The sequence below is a fragment of the Sesamum indicum genome, linkage group LG8 (genome assembly GCF_000512975.1).
Source record: "Sesamum indicum cultivar Zhongzhi No. 13 linkage group LG8, S_indicum_v1.0, whole genome shotgun sequence".
Lineage (NCBI taxonomy): Eukaryota > Viridiplantae > Streptophyta > Magnoliopsida > Lamiales > Pedaliaceae > Sesamum > Sesamum indicum.
In genome coordinates, this window is record NC_026152.1 from 8,598,724 (window position 1) to 8,617,220 (window position 18,497).

At 31.6% G+C, this 18,497-nt stretch overlaps 1 protein-coding gene and 1 long non-coding RNA gene across 2 annotated transcripts; one reads left to right on the forward strand and one right to left on the reverse strand.

Annotated features, from left to right (window-relative positions):
* Positions 10,588-13,451, forward strand: LOC105167968. The gene is made up of 3 exons (XR_848291.2): positions 10,588-10,890; positions 12,550-12,630; positions 13,059-13,451. It is a non-coding gene; the product is annotated as an uncharacterized LOC105167968 (long non-coding RNA).
* On the reverse strand, positions 16,439-18,497 carry LOC105168591 (uncharacterized protein At3g50808). Its single transcript, XM_011088725.1, has 3 exons — positions 18,404-18,497; positions 16,749-16,954; positions 16,439-16,597 (listed from the first exon to the last, which is right to left on the reverse strand). Exons 1-3 carry the CDS (start codon positions 18,495-18,497, stop codon positions 16,439-16,441), a joined length of 459 nt encoding a protein of 152 aa, XP_011087027.1.

Consider the following 18,497-nt stretch of genomic DNA (forward strand, 5'->3'; position numbering starts at 1 on the left):
GTACCTTGAGACAGTAAATATAGTCCACCTCACATGATTAGTCCCCAATCCACGTCGACGTAGGACGAGAATTTAAGGGCATCCATGTGCTTTGCCCGCACCGAAAAGGACACTACAGTTCTCTCCCCTCAATCACCCCTCTCTCTCTCATTACAACAGAAAATATTTCCCCTTTTTTTTTAAAGGAAACAAAATTATAGAGAATGGAAAAATGATGAAAAAGTAAATAATTTTTTGTGTTTTAAAGAATTGATGACAATAATTACATTCAGTATGTATTTGGTGGATGGAGCTTTAATTTAGGTTATGTGATGGTTTTAAACTGAGTCAAGAATTATGAAATTGAAGTAAAAATACTCTTCATGTGTTAACACAAACATGTGGTATGTAAAATATCGGATCAAAAAGAGTAGTTGCACAAAAAACACCAAATAGATAAAAATTACTATAGAAGAATATCCGATCAATGATGGAATTAATCCCTACAACGAATGACAACCTCTCACAACTTACGGTTTGAGGTAAATCATCATGGCATCCCTTATACACAAACTAAAAGTTACAGTGGATCAATAAATTAGACTCAGTGCGGAAGAAAACCTAAGAACCTAAAGCTTAAGGAGGCCTAAGATACTGAAACTTCAACCCCCAACCTCTGAAAGAAGTCAAAGGCAGCATGTGTTGTAGCCAGTTAGCCCTATGAGGGACTTGACTGACACGTGATTGAATCTCATCAAGATAGCTCAAACGAAGGAAGGTCTCATTCCCACAGGAGATGTCCGAGGATCCAGCCAGTTAACTTTCTCCTAACACTTGCACGCACAAAAATATTATCCTTTAAGCATTCCAGCACTTACTTATTACTCATTGCTATACTCTTTATTTATGATTATTATTTACTAACTTGAGAGTAGAAATACTAACGCGGTTTTTGCAGGTTTCTCTTTCAAAATTGTTGAAAACCTAGAGCTCAAAGACCTTGAGTTGGATCAACTAAGGTGAGTAACATTTTTGCTCAAATCACATGTATTTTGATAAAATAGTTTCAAAATGTATCAATGTCTTGAAGGACATCGTGAAACCAAAGAACTCATTCAAGACATTCAAATACTTAAAGGTCACCGAGAACACAATAAAAAGAAATAGTAATAACAGGTTTAACAAAATATTAGACGTAATTTTAATCATCATTGAAGTCAGCGTGTAGAACGATTAATGTTGCAATAAATAAAAAGAAGTCTTCTCATAGAATAATGTAGGAATAAAAGTACAAAAATGACCACTTAACTTGGTAGTAATAACACATTATTAATGTTTTACAAGAGTGGTGATGGACTGTCGACATGTAGGGTTTGGTATTCACGTCGCTTTAGAATCACGTACGTACATGTCTGAGTAGTAGCATTGTCTTTTGCGATTCACGAGATAACCTAATCATCTTCCTACCAAACACCACCTCTTTCAGATGAATGATCACTTCATTATTTTGGGCCAACTTTATTGGTAGTTGAATTCAATTGCTCTCACTTGGAATTGAGATAGATTTTCTCACACATGCCATTCCATTCTACGTCTGACATCCCACCAAAGAGCCACAAAATTATTATGAGCAAAGCAAATATATAAATCCAAATTCAAGAGCGCCAAATCAGATATATGATAACAATCAGACTTACGTAATTCATAAAGTTGATTACTATAATTTTAAAATTATGGGTTCGTATTTCAGATGTTATTTTATTTTAATACTAAGTGTTATTTTATTTTAATAGTAGTTGTTAATTGGATATAATTATCTGATATTAATAATTAGTATATGATTATTATAGTTGTATGTTGATGCTAAATATGGATATTTAATATTTATTTTTAAAGAAATAACAATCCATCACTTTCACTTTAAAAATTCAAATGCATTATTTTTTATTTTTTACTCATTTTTGATTCTTGAACAAGAATTTAAGTAAATTTGTTATTTAATTAACTCGATTAAACATCGTCTCAATCTACACCATTACACCTATAATATATATTCCATTTAAAAATTTTAATTTAAAAAGTATAGAAAAACATAATTTCAAAATGGCCCATCACGGGTCACCAAAAGAAATTTAAAAAAAATATATTTATTTTTCATCACTTAAAAAGCAACAACAGAAATAAGATTAAAAGAAGACAAATAAAAAAAAAATAGAATTAATAATTCATGTAGTGCAAGTGCTAATTTTCTATAATAAGAACTTGAGTTGAGCCAAGGAAAAACGTACCTCATTTACGGCATCTGCAATCTTCATAATTGCTAATCTTGAAAATGACAATTGAGGCAAGTATATTGAGACCACAATTACATAAAAAAATTCAATATTAAAGCTAATTTATTAAACCAAAAAAAAAAAAAAAAAAACAAGAAAATGGTACTTAAAAAGTGAAAATTTTACAAGATTTTGTTTTTTTTTTTTTTTCTTAGCAACGGTAAATCAGCTACGGACACTCTTGTCTGTAAAGATGACGTCCGATAGTTATAGAAACCCTAATCAATATAGACAATGGGATGGCGCTATATAGTATATATCAGCGTTGTGTTAGAATATAAAATTAAAATAGATAAAATAAAAAGAGAAAAAAGAAATAGTAAAGAAATAGAAGAAGTTATCAAACCATGATGAAGATATTATAACGATTCATATATTCTCCTCTTGAGTGATGTGAGAGCCTGTGTTGGCTATTCGAATTTATTGTTTTTCTTGAATTTTGTCGGTTCTAATAATAATGAATAGCCATAGATATTTTTCCTCATCTTTCCTACAAAAAAAAAAAAAAAACAATATTTAGTTATATATAAATATGATCGAGAAACTTATTTTATTCCTCATTGTTTGAATTTGTTTCGAATATATAATACTGTGTTTTGATCTCAAAAAATATAAATAATTTTTTTTCATAAATAAAATACATAATGTTATCGGTATATACATACGTGGTATGTATATATTAAATAAAATTAAAAATATAATATAATTTAATTAAAAAAATCCAATTCGAATTAAAAATGACTATATGTATAGGAGCTCTTTTTGGATTAATGCCGTTGATGTGATATCTGAAAAAGTCGCCAGGTCGGTGGCCTCTTTCGCACTTCCTTTTCAGCAATTGTGTAGTCATAAGTAGTTGCAATCCACATAAAGTCATGAATAGTTGCAATCTATTTCCCTTTATATCGGTGCAATGCATTCAGCCAAGGAACGAATCCACGAGATTGTTTACTTGTCGTATAATTTGTATATAATTATATGCGAAAAAGAAAATGAAACCCAAAATAAAACAAATAATTAAAGAAAAAAGGTACAAGAGTAATCAACTAATCATGGGTTGTGGGGCAAATGAATGATGTGAAATAGGCAATGATTTGAAATTCTAAATTCTGAATCCCCTAATAAATAAAAATGGGCCCACATTTATTAATTTATAGGCCAAGCTGCTTTATTTATTTATTTATTTGCTTCTGTCACTTTCGGATGGATGAAGAAATCTGGAACATTGTCTAATTAAAATATAGGGACCCTATATTAGATATTGTAAGCATGTGATGTATTTCCACACAGGTAGCACTTTCAGTTTTGTTGCCCACTCGTCTCATCGGCCGACATACGTACACTTCTCCGCGTACATTTTGCGTACATATAATGTCTACTTTTCGAGTTATATTCTCTATTTTTCATGGTTTTTTATTTACTTTGAATATGTTTGTTGATTTAGTAAATACGAATCCTGGAATTCGAACGTATTAGAATATGTTGTAATTAATCTTCTTTTTTCAAAAAAAAAAAAGTAGAACCCACACAATTGATGATGATACGGTTGGAAAAATAGGTTTCTAATTAATACATATTAATTCGTCGGCTTCGATAACACTTAAATATCACTTTTAATACCAAAATCTATATTTAGTATGAACACAATAGCAAAGTCAACGTTTGGACAACTAATATCATGTCGGCCAATGATATTAGTTTGAGGGACAATTAATAACAAGGTAAGTATAATATATATGTTATGTAATTGATATACAATTTAGGGAGAATAAAAGATCACATGACAAGTGTACCACACTTACTTTATAATTGATTCGACTTGGCCAACGTGCAGACCAGGATACAGAATTACTTAATTTGAATTAATCCTGTCATAACAAGTTCCTATTTTTTAATTTTATTTTTTTTAGTAATATTTAAATATAGTTGTAGTTTTGGGGGAATAAACATCATGCAATTGGAGTGCAGGTACAGTGAATAATTATGTACCTCAAGAAATTTGATGTAGGAGTAGTGAAAAATAAAGGGCAATTTTCTCTTGTTATTATCGCACTATTGAGAGAGAGAGAATATCTTACATTAGTGTGAATTAAAGACATTTCACGCGTATAAGCGACTTGACATCTTAAATAGAGACGAGACGGCTCAAATTGGTCCTAATTCTTACACCATTAAAGTCAAGACTTGACACTCTTATTTCTCCCATAATATTTTGGTTGGCCGTTGGCGTGATTATACAAGCAATTCTTCTATGTCGACATGAACTATGTGTAAAACATTTATTGTAGAAAAATTAGCAAACTATCTCTTTGCATTTTTTTTTAAAATGAAGCAATTCTTTTCTTAGACGGGAACGTAAATTGTTCAATTTTTTTTAATAAAAATAAAAAGGTAAATTACTATTTCTTTATGAAAGTTAATTTGCTTATTTATAATATCACAGGAAGATAAATTACAATAAACTCCATAATTATTTATTTAGTTGAATTGAATTAATTTTAAATATATTACCTTTATTAGTTTATATGCATATTATTATATTTTATAAACCATTCAACCAAATACAAAATTTGATCGTTACATGAGATATCACACTCCATAATATATCAAATCGAACAAAGAATAAGAAATCAAAAGATTAATTATGCATCCATTTCCTATTATGTCCAATCCTATCATATCTTCGAATCAATTAAACATGCCAAGAATGTATTTGAGTGAATTTATATAAATTTTGCAAAACACCTTATATATAAAATGGTATAAGTGTTTGATAATTTTTTTGGAAAATGAGTTTATAATATCAAAAATAAAATGATTGGGAGCTTATAAACTCCTTTAATTAAAATAAAGAAATCTAAATTTATTTTTTAAATTTTAAAAATTCTTTCAATTATGATCATATTAATTACAAAATTATCACTAATAACGTACGTAGTATAAGTTCATTTTTATATATTTTAAAAGGTATATTATAAAATGAATGAACTAATTATAAGATTTTCATAATAAATTTAACCAAGCACCCGATTTTATTCATTGGAGAATTATAGCAACTATATCCCAAATTATCATCAATATTCTTTTCCATAAATGACCTACAATATATAACTTCATTGTTTCCAATATATATATACTAGAAAAAATTATTATTGGCTACTATTTTAATAGTTATGAATTAAAAATTATGATAAATAATTCTTATTGACTACAGTTAAATAAAATCAATGCAAAAATATAGATTTTTCACCAAGAAAAAATTATTTGTCATGGTTAAGAGCCATGGTAAAAATTTTTACCATAAGTTTTAGTCACGACAAATGTTTTAGCCACCCTCACAGATACCATGACTGACAACCGTTGCATGACTGTAGTCAATGACTATTTGCTACGGATATTTAGTTTTTATTCATGCCAAGTAGCCATAGTTAAATATTGTCTTTTTTGTAATTATATATATTTATTTCTTTTTGTTTTTATAACTTGTATAGAATTACACAAAATTATTTTAGAACTACTCATCTCGACCAACCAAATTAAAGATTTTTCGGTTTGACTAAAAGTATAAACATAACATGACATAAAATTGAATTTGGGACTTTGGTCTGACGGATGCTTACTGTAATAATAATTAATTAGGAAGGTGGGGAAATTCAGATATTAATAGCATCTTCATGTCTCAATCAAGTCCCAGTCAACATACATTGTGGGGACATGAATCAGACTAATAAATACTTAATTTAATAATGACAAAAGAGTTTTTTTTTTTTTTCAACGCCAACGTCACCATTATCTATCCAAAACAGTAATAAGATGAGGTCAATTATAAGTAAAGAATTATCAGAAAGAGAGCATAAATATAATTTTAAAATTTATATAATAAAAATATATAATTTATATTTTTAAAGGGGTTTAAATGTAATTAAACCTTAATAATAACAAAAGAGTTTTTCTTGAATCAACTGTGATTTCATTGATTTGGGGTATGCATCAATGATTGGTAGTCCTGGGATTAGGGCCTTCCAATTTATTACCGGCCACACGTGGCCCCAGAATTCATCCACCCCCTTCTCCATAATTCTGTGGATTTGCTGGTTTTGGGCTTTCCCCATTTTGTTTTACCTCATCCCTTACAGTCATCAGAACTACCCACACTTTTTACTATTTTTACCGATACCACATTGAAGCTTTGTTGGATTGGTAAAATTGTTACTTCTTTTTCAGTTATATTATTTTTTAAACTATTATCCATTTGCCCACTATGTATTACAACAGTAAAACAAAACAATAATTATGTATAAAAATACTTTAATAAGTTTTATATATATCTTTTTAAAATTTAAATATACACATTGAAAATACAAGAAATGGTCATACATATATAATTAGGGCAACTTTCATATTATGAATTCAAACAAATAGGAAAAATGTGATTGAGGATTATTTTAAACTTGACTCTACGTTTTTTCTGAAATTTTAAAATGAATTATTATTTTTTGTTAAAAATTATAAAATTAGTCTAAAAACATTGTAAAAAGTATCTCTCACTAATATCCATTAAATAATCTCTCCCTCCACCCCCCACTAACAACCTTTAAATACTTTGAAGGTGTCAAACAGATTTATATTCCACAATACTTGGTTTAAACTTTAGAGGATCGATACTTTTAGCAGCAAATTATGAAATGTTGAAATATGTGGTCCATGACCTTTTTTATGGTAGGCCCAAGCCTAATCTCTCACTGGACAGCTCGATCCAATGTCACAACCCACTTGCTGGCCCACTGGTTATGCTTAACCCACTTGGTCACTGGACAGCTCGATTCCACAATACTTGGTTTAAACTTTAGAGGATCGATACTTTTAGCAGCAAATTATGAAATGTTGAAATATGTGGTCCATGACCTTTTTTATGGTAGGCCCAAGCCTAATCTCTCACTGGACAGCTCGATCCAATGTCACAACCCACTTGCTGGCCCACTGGTTATGCTTAACCCACTTGGTCACTGGACAGCTCGATTCCACAATACTTGGTTTAAACTTTAGAGGATCGATACTTTTAGCAGCAAATTATGAAATGTTGAAATATGTGGTCCATGACCTTTTTTATGGTAGGCCCAAGCCTAATCTCTCACTGGACAGCTCGATCCAATGTCACAACCCACTTGCTGGCCCACTGGTTATGCTTAACCCACTTGGTCACTGGACAACTCGATTCCACAATACTTGATTTAAACTTTAGAGGATCGATACTTTTAGCAGCAAATTATAAAATGTTGAAATATGTGGTCCATGACCTTTTTTATGGTAGGCCCACGCCTAATCTCTCACTGGACAACTCGATCCAATGTCACAACCCACTTGCTAGCCCACTGGTTATGCTTAGCCCACTCGTTTTTCTAACCCATCTATCCCACCCGATAACCCTTCTACTTATACCTAAAGACTCTCTCTCTCTTCCCCCTTCTTTAACGAAACACCTCTATAAAGCCTCCCATGGCTTTTAGCTTTCGAATAACCAATTCAGAAATCTATCTCTATCTCTCCTTCATAAGTCGCTCTTTGTCAGCTCTTATTTGTGTGATAAACCTTAGTGGTTTTTCAAGTAGATTTTTGTGACTATGGATATCTGGTTGTGATTATTTAGGTATTTTGAGCAACCGTGAGAGGTTGCCCGTCTTTGTGGTTATGTGCTTCTTTCTCTTTAGATCTGACTCTCTGAGTCAAAATCACTTATTTTGATTGTTTTAAGATCTGTCAAATCTATTCACTAATCTATATCATTGATTCATATTTTTTTTTGTACATTCGATTTGTGACATTAAGGGTTTTGTACCCACCATTACTTTATAATAGTTTTGATTAGAGCTTGTGAGTTCCGGGCTCATCACTGGTGGGATTAACTCCAACAGGAAAGAATTTGAAGAGTTTTAGGATAAATTAGGAAGAAAACTTTGGGGGATTGATTAGGGTTTTACTGCGGTTATTTTGGAAAAGAAGATAAATGACTCAAGCGTGTATTTTTACAACCTTTTTTCTCTCTTTTTGTAGCGTGATTTTTGTGTACACTTTCGGTTGAAAAATGATGAATGATAAATTAAAGAATAAATTTGTTTTGATCATATTAAATCGTAACAATTGATTGGTTACAATGTGCGATGCATAACAAGCTCATGATACGTGGATGATGGTTGATGGCGCCGAATCATCATCCAACCGTGTCTAATAAACCGAATAGGTATATCTTTTGGTTGAAATGATGTATCTATTAGGTGAATCCCTTTGAATGAAACGATATGTTCATTTCAATAAAATAGTATGACCTTTAGGTAAAGTGATAATTGGATATGTCCATTGAATGATACATTTCCAATATCTAAAAATAGGTTCCCCTATTCACTTCATTTTCACAAGTTAATTTCATTTAACTTGGAAAGCAGTTTAGAGCGTTTCGATATGTTAATAGTAAAACCATATCGTCTTTTATTAAGAGAATTTCATGATATTATTTGGTTCGTCATTTCTCAAAGTTTGTAGTGCTGTTATTTTAAATTATAAGTCGTTATATCTCGGTAGACAAATTGCCACTTCCGTTAGTACTAGAACGGGGCAATAATCATTTCAAAAATGAAGAATCCAACTCTTACCTCGACTTCATAATACACAACTCGCATATATTCCTCGTAATCCTTCACAACACTCCCACTATTAAGTATTTAATGTCTGTTAGTGCGGGGTTTTTTTTGCTACATTTTAGGTTAATTTTACCACTTTTAACGAACACAAAATTAATTTTAAAATATTAAAAAATGTGGATCAAGTTTAAATGATCTTAGGACTAGTTTTGAAATTTTACCAAATAACTACCATAATTACTCACCTTATTTTGTTTTTAAAAAATCAAAATATATGTTATTTTTAAATAATGAGAAAGTATTTGTTAAACGATCGTTAATGCTAAGGAGGTATTTGTAATTTTTAAAACAAAGAAGGGTAATTATAATTATAACAAATTTCAAAGATGCTTGTAATAATTTTACCCTTTGAAATTATATTTAATTACATATATATATATATATATATATATATGTATTGTCAATAAAATTTTATTTGATTGGTGAAATTAAGACATTACAATAAAAAAGTTGTGGATTCGAGTTTCCACGAATGTGAATGTATGTCTACTTCTAAAATAGTTTGTTGTTTTTCTTATCGCATTTGAATAATACTTATTGATTTAAAATATCGATATATTGAACTAATTTTTAATTTGAATATAGAAATTATATAATAAATAGCATACTATCAATATATATATTTATTTAATTTTCTTGCACAAATTTAGAAACCAAAATAGCTTAAATATTTTACTATAAACCTCTCATTCGCTTAAATTATTACTAATTCACAGGTGATTGAATGAAATTAGTAATTATTACTAACATTTGGGATGTCCTTAAGAGAATATATTATTTAAATTATTATTATTATGAAATAGACATAGAGATATCAACCTCCTATGAGAAATATCATTTTTAGTTGTGATAATCAAATATACACCCTGATTCATTTATATAAATCATTCATATCTTTTGTGTAATTACATAAATTATTACTGATAACCAGAAATAAAAGATCATTTTTATAATATTGTTGAAATTTCTGCAGAGTGTATATTGTTTTTCAAAATATATAAGTAATTTATATAAATGATATTGATATTTTCTAATCATTATATGTGAATTTTTGAAAAAACAAACCATAAATCTTGGATTGAAGATGTAATCATTAAATTGTGATTTTATGACAACATTAATTGGTGGATAAATCTAATATCAATTCATCCACTTTTTAAATTATCCACACATCACATGGTCTTCATTTTGAAAATTTACTTTCTAATAAATTATGACTTTTTAAGTTGTGAAATGTCATATTCAAATTCAATTGAGTATGATAATCTACTAATCTATTCATAGATGTTCAAGTCAGTATTGAATATTAATATCATTTATTTTTAATATGAAGTTAGTATAAAATATTAATATTATTTATAAAAAAACGTCTAATTCAAAATGGGACTATTATATCACATGTAATTTGTGAAAACGAAAGCTTAATCAAATAATAATTTAAAAGGGTTTTTTTTCCCATAAAAATTATCTCTAAATAGTGAACTGTATTCACAAATTGATGGTTGGATTATTTTGAGTAAATAAATATATAAGTATGTAGCTTATTAAATTTAAAGTAGATGGAAAAAATACTTTATTTTTTATTTGGGAAATATTTTAGAGCATGAGTAAAGAATTTAAGATATATGAAAAACATAAATCTATGACATTACTGGGGATACAGTAGCTTCGTTCCACCTGTAGATTACCTCTATGCTGCTCTGGCCTCTAGATTTGCCGACAAAATTACGAACCCTAAATTCCCAAAATACACAAGAATGGCGTCATCGATCACAGCGGCTGCCATCTGCTGCTGCGTGCCCACATCAATTTTCGTGGTTTTGCTTCTGGTCTAACCGTCGGAATCTCTATTGTCGTGAGGACGGCTCTGGCGATCGCTTTGGGTACCTTCTCGAAATGTTTTTTTGTCACCCTTTACGCCATTTTACTTTCTGATCATTTTAAAAAGAATATTTTTTATTAAGTTTTGGTAGATATGCAGCCCTTTTTGTATTTTTCCGATATTGGTAGATCAGGACTAATAATCGCGATGAGGAATCGATGAAGGTGTTCGTGAATATTGTGAATGGGCCCCCCCCCCCCGGTTTAGATTGAAGTTAACTGTACATGTAATTACGTTAAATGAACGTCTCTTCTAAAAGCTGACGATCCAAAAAAAAAAACAAAACAAAAAGAAAAAAGGAAGAAACTGTATATGTATCAAAAAAGGTTTGTCTTAGTTTTTTACTTTTTCTTCTGTTTAATTATTGTTGATGCATGTAATTTGTGGATTAAATGCAAAGTGTTTTAGTTGTTATTGTGAGTTGTACATTGTGCATCGAGACCATACGAGTTTATTACATCATAATGTGACAGATTTGTGGTAGGAAAGCTGGAAAGGTTGCTTGCCTTTGCTGGATGAAAGCAAAAAAGTATTCCCAATGTATAGTTTAGTTTTCATGGGGAAGGAGTGGCTTTCAATCAGTATGAGACTTCATTACACCATTTTACTTGAGTATGTTTTTCCTGAAAAGTTGAATAAAGAAATCAGTTTGTCATTGACGGACGCTAACCAGTCCATGTAGAAATAAAATAGAAAAAAATAAAGTGATATTGCTCAAATAATTCCGGAGAAATAAGTATTTTTAAAAATGATTACAATTCCAATGGGATGGGTGTCCTTGAAGTACACCTTATTTAAAAAACTTTATGCATTACCCTTTCTATTTCATTTACAAAATGCAATTGATTCTCCATTGAACTTCTTACTTTGGGTTTATCTGGATTCTTGACTGCGAAGAGCTTTTGGATGGTTGTCGGTGGAAATTCCCAATGCCTTTGATGTTTGTTCGTGTTGCTGGTGAACTTCCACTGAAATAATTGACCATGTAGTCCCTCATATATTTTGAAGATGCATCAGTCATTATATCCCATCATGTAGTCGGTTGGCTGTATTTCATGCACGAATTGTTTTTCTTTCTTCTTTTGTGGGTGGGGGTGTGGGGGTAAGTTTGCTAACATTTTTTTGTTATTTTCCTTTTAGATATTTCAGTATAAGAAATCATTTGTTACTTATTCTCTCTCTCCCAACACCCTCCACTCAAAAGAAAAGAGATGAAAATCCCAAACATGCATGTCAGTTCAGCTTCAACGATCACAGACATCGTTGTGTTGGTTTTGGTCAATTTCTTCTCATCAATATCACATCATGTTCTGTGTTAAATTCATTTGCTTCTAGTTCAATGTATCTGATCATTAGATAGCCATTCATATAGCCACTATGACCTTCTGTGTCACTTTTTGTCCCCTCTCTCTTTCACAATATGTTGCTTTGTGTCAATCTTTTGGCTTTCAGCATCATTTCATTTTTGATTACTCAACTTTACTATGTATGTAGACGCGTGCATCATTCATCAAGTTCATTTCCTCTAGATCTTTGGATGACATTCTTCTAACCATCATTTCAATAGGCACTACTGTTGGTTCTTTCTCCCTATCAATCCATCTTGGTCCAATAACACATCATTTATGCATATAGAATGCTCATTGCTTTGTTTTGCTAGGATTTGCATGCTGTCGTCATGCATCTTCATTTGGAGCTCTCAGTGTTTCAGTACCTAAACCAGTGGGCAACGCATCAGCAGGTAACTGGTGATGTTATATGTTACTTAACAGTTGCATTGGTCTGTTTGTCAACAAATGGTTTTTCAGTTGTACACTTGGAAAATCTTTCATGTGATAATGTTAGTATGTCAAGTTCCTTATAGGCAGGGTAATACTGTATCAGTTTTCTGCATAGGCAGGTGTATTACTAGATTAGTTTCAACCAGGATGTTCCTCTGTCCATGTCCAAACGAAAATTGATGTTTTGAAGAGTTATCTCAAGTTTCCTTTTTTTTTTTTTAATCAGAACTCCAGTACTTCTTTCCTGTAATAGAAGAAATAGCTTATGTGTGTTAAGTTGTTGATCCTAATTGCAAATCTCCACTTGTAATTTGTCTTGGAGGGAGAACTGGCACTTTCTAGCACTTTACCATGTTTTTCCACGTACCCTTGTTTTTTGGCCTGTCAGATGATGTGATGAAGGAAGATCTTGTCGCAAGAAATTAAGACGACAAAATGAGAAGGTCGGAAGATATGTTGCTCAGAGACCTCTGAAGTTGGTGGACTGAAAACAGTTTATGACAGATTTTTGGTTGCATATTCCGGTAGACAAACCATTCATACTCTAAAACACGACCCAGATTTCTGAAGTACTCGGGAAGTTTCGTGATGGTGGTGGTTTAACTTGTAAAACGCTGAAATTATGAGCTGTCGGAAACCAAGCGCACTGACATACAGAAAATTGTAATGTCAATGTTATGTAATCTTGGGCACCGTTGAGATTGTGGGTGTTTACGACATAGAAGGTGCGGATGTTGTTTCTGGCTTTTCGTCTTGGTGTAAATATAGGGGATTTCATATACGTCCTAACAAGTATTTTTTTTTTTAAAGATAAATATATCAAAATTTTTAAATTACCACATTCACTAAGTTCTTAAAATCAATTTATTTATAAAAACAACTCACTAAAGTAAGATCATAGTATTAATGTATTATTATTATTATTCATTACTAACAAGATTTTTCCTCAGTCTTTGAACAATAACTATGATTCAAATAGAATATTATAATATTTTATAATGTGAGAATTTATATATGATGCAGCTTAAGGAGGATTATTACGCTGATAACCCCTTCTCTGATTTTAATTGATCTAAAAACCAACACATAACTCTTACGATGCATTCTAGCTATTCCCTTCATGTGTCGATTGAGCTGTTTCTACGTCTGAGTTCAGTTCCAACATAATTCCCAGCCTTTTTCTGTTTTTATTTTTCTGCTGTCAGAAAGATTAAAAGACAGAAATAATTATAATGTTTGTCTATGTCTAGACAAAGGTACAATTCTATTTAATTTAATATATTTTTTACACTAGTACAACCCACAAAGCAGAACGTATTAAAAGGTATAAAAAACACAAATACATATCTTTATTTTTGTCTCTTTTTATATTTTAGAAACAAAGAAAAACACCTTTTTTTGAAAAAAATATATATATCTTGCTTGACAAGGCTTCAGAAAATAGAGAACATCTGTATTATGCAATTGGATTATCGTCTATCCTGATTTTTACGGCTGAGATGTTCTATCTCTTTTTAATTTGAATGGTATTGGTTATACAATCTGATTGGGTTTGAGGTCACGAGATCTGTGGTTTTGAGGACCTGATGTTGATATGGTTAATCAAATTGATAGAATACTCATTTTGCCCCCTTGGGTTAAGAAAATCCCTCCAAAAGACACCGGGCCCATATCTTTTCTATGGGTTGGGTTGGGCACGACCCAATTCAATCCAAGGACCCGAAATTTGGGTTATTGATTGAGCAATACGTGACGCCCTCTTTGGGCAAGGGAGAATTGAAAGAACCTTAGATTTTTTCAGATGTTATTACATTTTTCAGAGGCAAATTTGACCATTGATTGAATCGAATTCAAATGAATTTTATTTCGATAAAACACAAGTCAAACTTGAGTATATAAATTAATGGGTCTGAATTGCATTATCTATCCTATAATTATATTTGTTTGACATTTTAGTCATATGACTTGTTAATGTTGCAAAATAAATCTTGTATTTCCTCAATTTAAGACACATTTGTATGGAATTTTTTCAATTGGTCAAAAAGTGGCATGTCTCGGTTTAAAATTGGGAAAAAACCCCTATTGGCTCTTTTTGACTAACGTGGCAATTGAAGGCTGGTGGGAAAAAGAAAAAGAAAAGAAAAGAAAAAGGGCGGGGTGGCATCATCCGTCAATTGCCAATATGATGTCTTTTCTGATTTCAAACAAACACATGAGTAGCACATGTTAGTTTTCAGCCAATTTTTTAAATTTCATGTAGCAAGTTCTTCTTGTATTTATCAAGTTCTGTTTGTACTTATCTTTTTGTTCTCAGTGTTTTTTTTTATTAGTATTTTAGCATTTAATTTTTGTTAAGTCTGTTGACAATTAGAGTCCAAAGTGGGTTGGTTTTATTCTTTAGCTAAATCTTTATATCTAGTTTCATATCTTTGTAACTTGAGTACTTGAGTTTTAGATTAATAAAGCATAGTTTTTCCCTCTTTTCACTAATTTACTGTCATGGATGTACTCTATTTTCACCCCTCAAATTCTTCACATGGTATCAGAGCTATAAAGGTCTCTGGATATCACCCCTGTTAACTGCTTCTCAACACAGTATATCTTTATCAGATTGATTACCAATGGCGGGGATGTCTATCTTTCCAACGCTACCTGAGAGATTGCAACTTCATGGGTCGGATCACCCAGGAATGACGCTAGTAAGTGCACCTCTTACCGGGAACAATTACTTGAATTGGAGTTTTGGAGTTAAACGAGCATTCCGTGCAAAAATGAAACTGTGTTTCATCGGCGGAACTTCGACAAAACCGAACGCTGATGATCTCCTTCTTCCTTCTCTGAAACTTGTCTATAAGCCTTTGTGGCATATTTCCTTTGTGGATATTGGTGGAGCCTTTGTGGCTTTGAGTGATTTGTGCAACTGTGAAGTGGTTGTGGCCTTTGGTCTTAGTAGGCCTTGGGTTTTTAGGCTCTTGAGCCTTCATTCTGTTCTATGTCCCCTTATTCTCTTATTTTACAATTTTCGGGTCTGATCAAATTGCCGATCTCTTTACCAAGTCTCTTTCTGCTGCTGATTTTGCTCGATTCCTGTTCAAGCTGGGCCTCTCTTTCTCGGCTCCATCTTGAGAGGGGCTGTAGCAAGTTCTGCTTGTACTTATCTTTTTGTTCACAATGTTTGTTTTTTTATTAATATTCTAACATTTAATTTTTGTTGAGTCTGTTAACAGCTAGAGTTCAAAGTGGGTTAGTTTTCTTCTTTAGCTAAAACTCTATTCTTTATATATAGTTTCACATCTCTGTAACTTGATTACTTGAGTTTTAGATAAATAAAGTATAGTTTTTCCCTCTTTTCATTCTTTAATTTACTACCATGGATGTAATATGTTTCCACCCCTCAAATTCTTCACATTCCACTCGAAATTTATCATGAAATTGAGACAGTAAAAATATATATAGGACCATTTTACAACCTTAACAAATTATAGAATTAAAATACCAAACATATACATAATTATAGAACTAAAAATACAATTAACCATAATTTGATATCCACCAGCTATATTCACCAAGACTCGAACTCGAACTAATTCAAAAGCTTATGGATGAAAATTTTGTTAAAGTTTGGATCATTAAGTTGAATGAGTCAAGTTTAGATGAACTTCGATTGATCGATCTCAATTAAGTATCAAGTACTAATACAACGAACAAACAAATATATTTCATGGGAATCATTTAATTCAACCCTAACACCAAAAATGGAGCAGTTGATCACCAGAACGGGGCTCTTCGAGGGATTCCTTTCCTACTCCTCTTGCGCATGGACCTGGCGGAGGAGCATTCACCTTCACCTGCTGTACTCTTCCTCTTCCTCTTCCGCATAGGCTGCTGCTCCCCTATTTCCATCTTGTATTCCACACTTTTATAATTCTGCCACAAAACAAAAACTCAATTAAAATTCACATATTTACTGATTTGACCGTCGGAATGGACGACTGCAACCCGTCAGAACATCGTTTATATATATAGTAAATTATAGAAAAAATGATACGATTAGCAGTATATATAGAGTACTACATACCTTGCAAGCAATAGAGCAAAAGAGATAGTTGGACTCTTTGATTCTCCTTCTGCATATCTGACACTTGGGATCATGTACATGATGATCTTGAGACCCATCCGAGTTGGGATTCAGGAACACAATATCCTTGCCGTTGATCTTGTACAGTTGAATACCAGATACATCAATATACTTCCTTATTTCTTGAATGTCGATCGCAGCCCTCCCTGAAGATGAACAAACCTTTGAACCAAAAAATAACAAATGAACTCGACGTCGATGATCGATCAAGAAACAAGAAATGAATGAAAATATTAAGTAGAAATCATAGTACTTGGAGAATGACATGGCCCTGGTGGAGTTTGGAGTGCTGGCATTTCCAGCAGGTCTCGCAGACAGGGTTCCCCATGCAGACGGCGCAGAATATGGTGTTGTACTTGAGGATGTGCGTCTCGCATTTTTGTCCGTCGTAAAACGGGGTTTGGAGCCACGACACTAACCATTCTGGGTTTCGTTCAGTGCACATCACCATTGTTTTCTGATCGCTTAATTTCTCAGATGATCATTGTAGGAATACTCGTGTTTTAATGGGGGGTTAAGGGTTTATGCAGGACATAGAGAGGTATGTTATATAAGGGTAGAATTGGGTTGTTTGCAAGGATTTAGGTATTTGTAGTTTACATGAATTGGGTATTGTTTTCCTAATATAACACTGATTCTATTAATGGAACTAAAATCCTGATGGATTACAGCTTTAACCACTCTCGCATTAATTACACAAAACCCTCCCATGTGGAATCCTAATTATGTAATTGTTTTGATGTATATTGCCTTATATATTGTATTGGGCTTAAACGCACTTTTGATTAAGTAATTTATCTTATTTGTTACTTTCATTTTAATTTTTTATGGAAGCATTTTAGCTTTAAGTTCGTATATTTTTTTAATTTTTACAATTTCAATTTTTTTTATCAGGTTTATCATTCTCTACGAAAGAATGCATGTGCATCTCATGTGATTTTTTAATATTGAGGTTATTATTCCTATTGACTCATTTTTGCTAACATGTTTTATCCTTTAACTCTAGGGTAGCATTTTAATTTTGCATCTTCTTAATTTTTGTGATTTTCAGTCCTTTTTTTTTTTGGAAATTCACCCTTCTCATTATTGAGAATAAACTCCGACAAAAAAATGACTAAAACGCTACTCTAGAAAATTAAAGAACGAAAAAGCTAAAAAATCCAAAATAATAGTATAAAAAATGCATTTAATCCATATATATTGCACCCATTTAATTCTTCTTTTTTTCTAATTATTTTAGTAGTTGCATATAACTTTTTAAACAATTTTTATTGTTGTTGGTCAGGACTAAATAGATTTGGGGACGAGAGATGTCTTCATTTTTCTTTTATTTACAATTTTAGCAATTTCACTTCCTATGATTTTACAAAAAGAGGGGTTTTGAAAGTAATTTCATTTGTCAACCAAATTCAAATTTAAGTATTTGAGGCTTAAAGCCATATTTAGTTTGTGAGATGTAATTGATGTATGATAAATTCATGCATGATAAAATTAAGAATATGTTGTGACAGGACAAATTTATTTTTTGTTTACTTGGGTGAAAGTTGTCTGTCTAGTCTTTCGTCTTAGGTTGTGATTATGCCATTCACTCTTACATGCTCTGTACACTCTTCGCATGATCGCATCACTCACAAAATCATTGCAAGTGCTGCATTTTTGCTTTTCTCCTTCTCCCTGGGGAACTCCCAT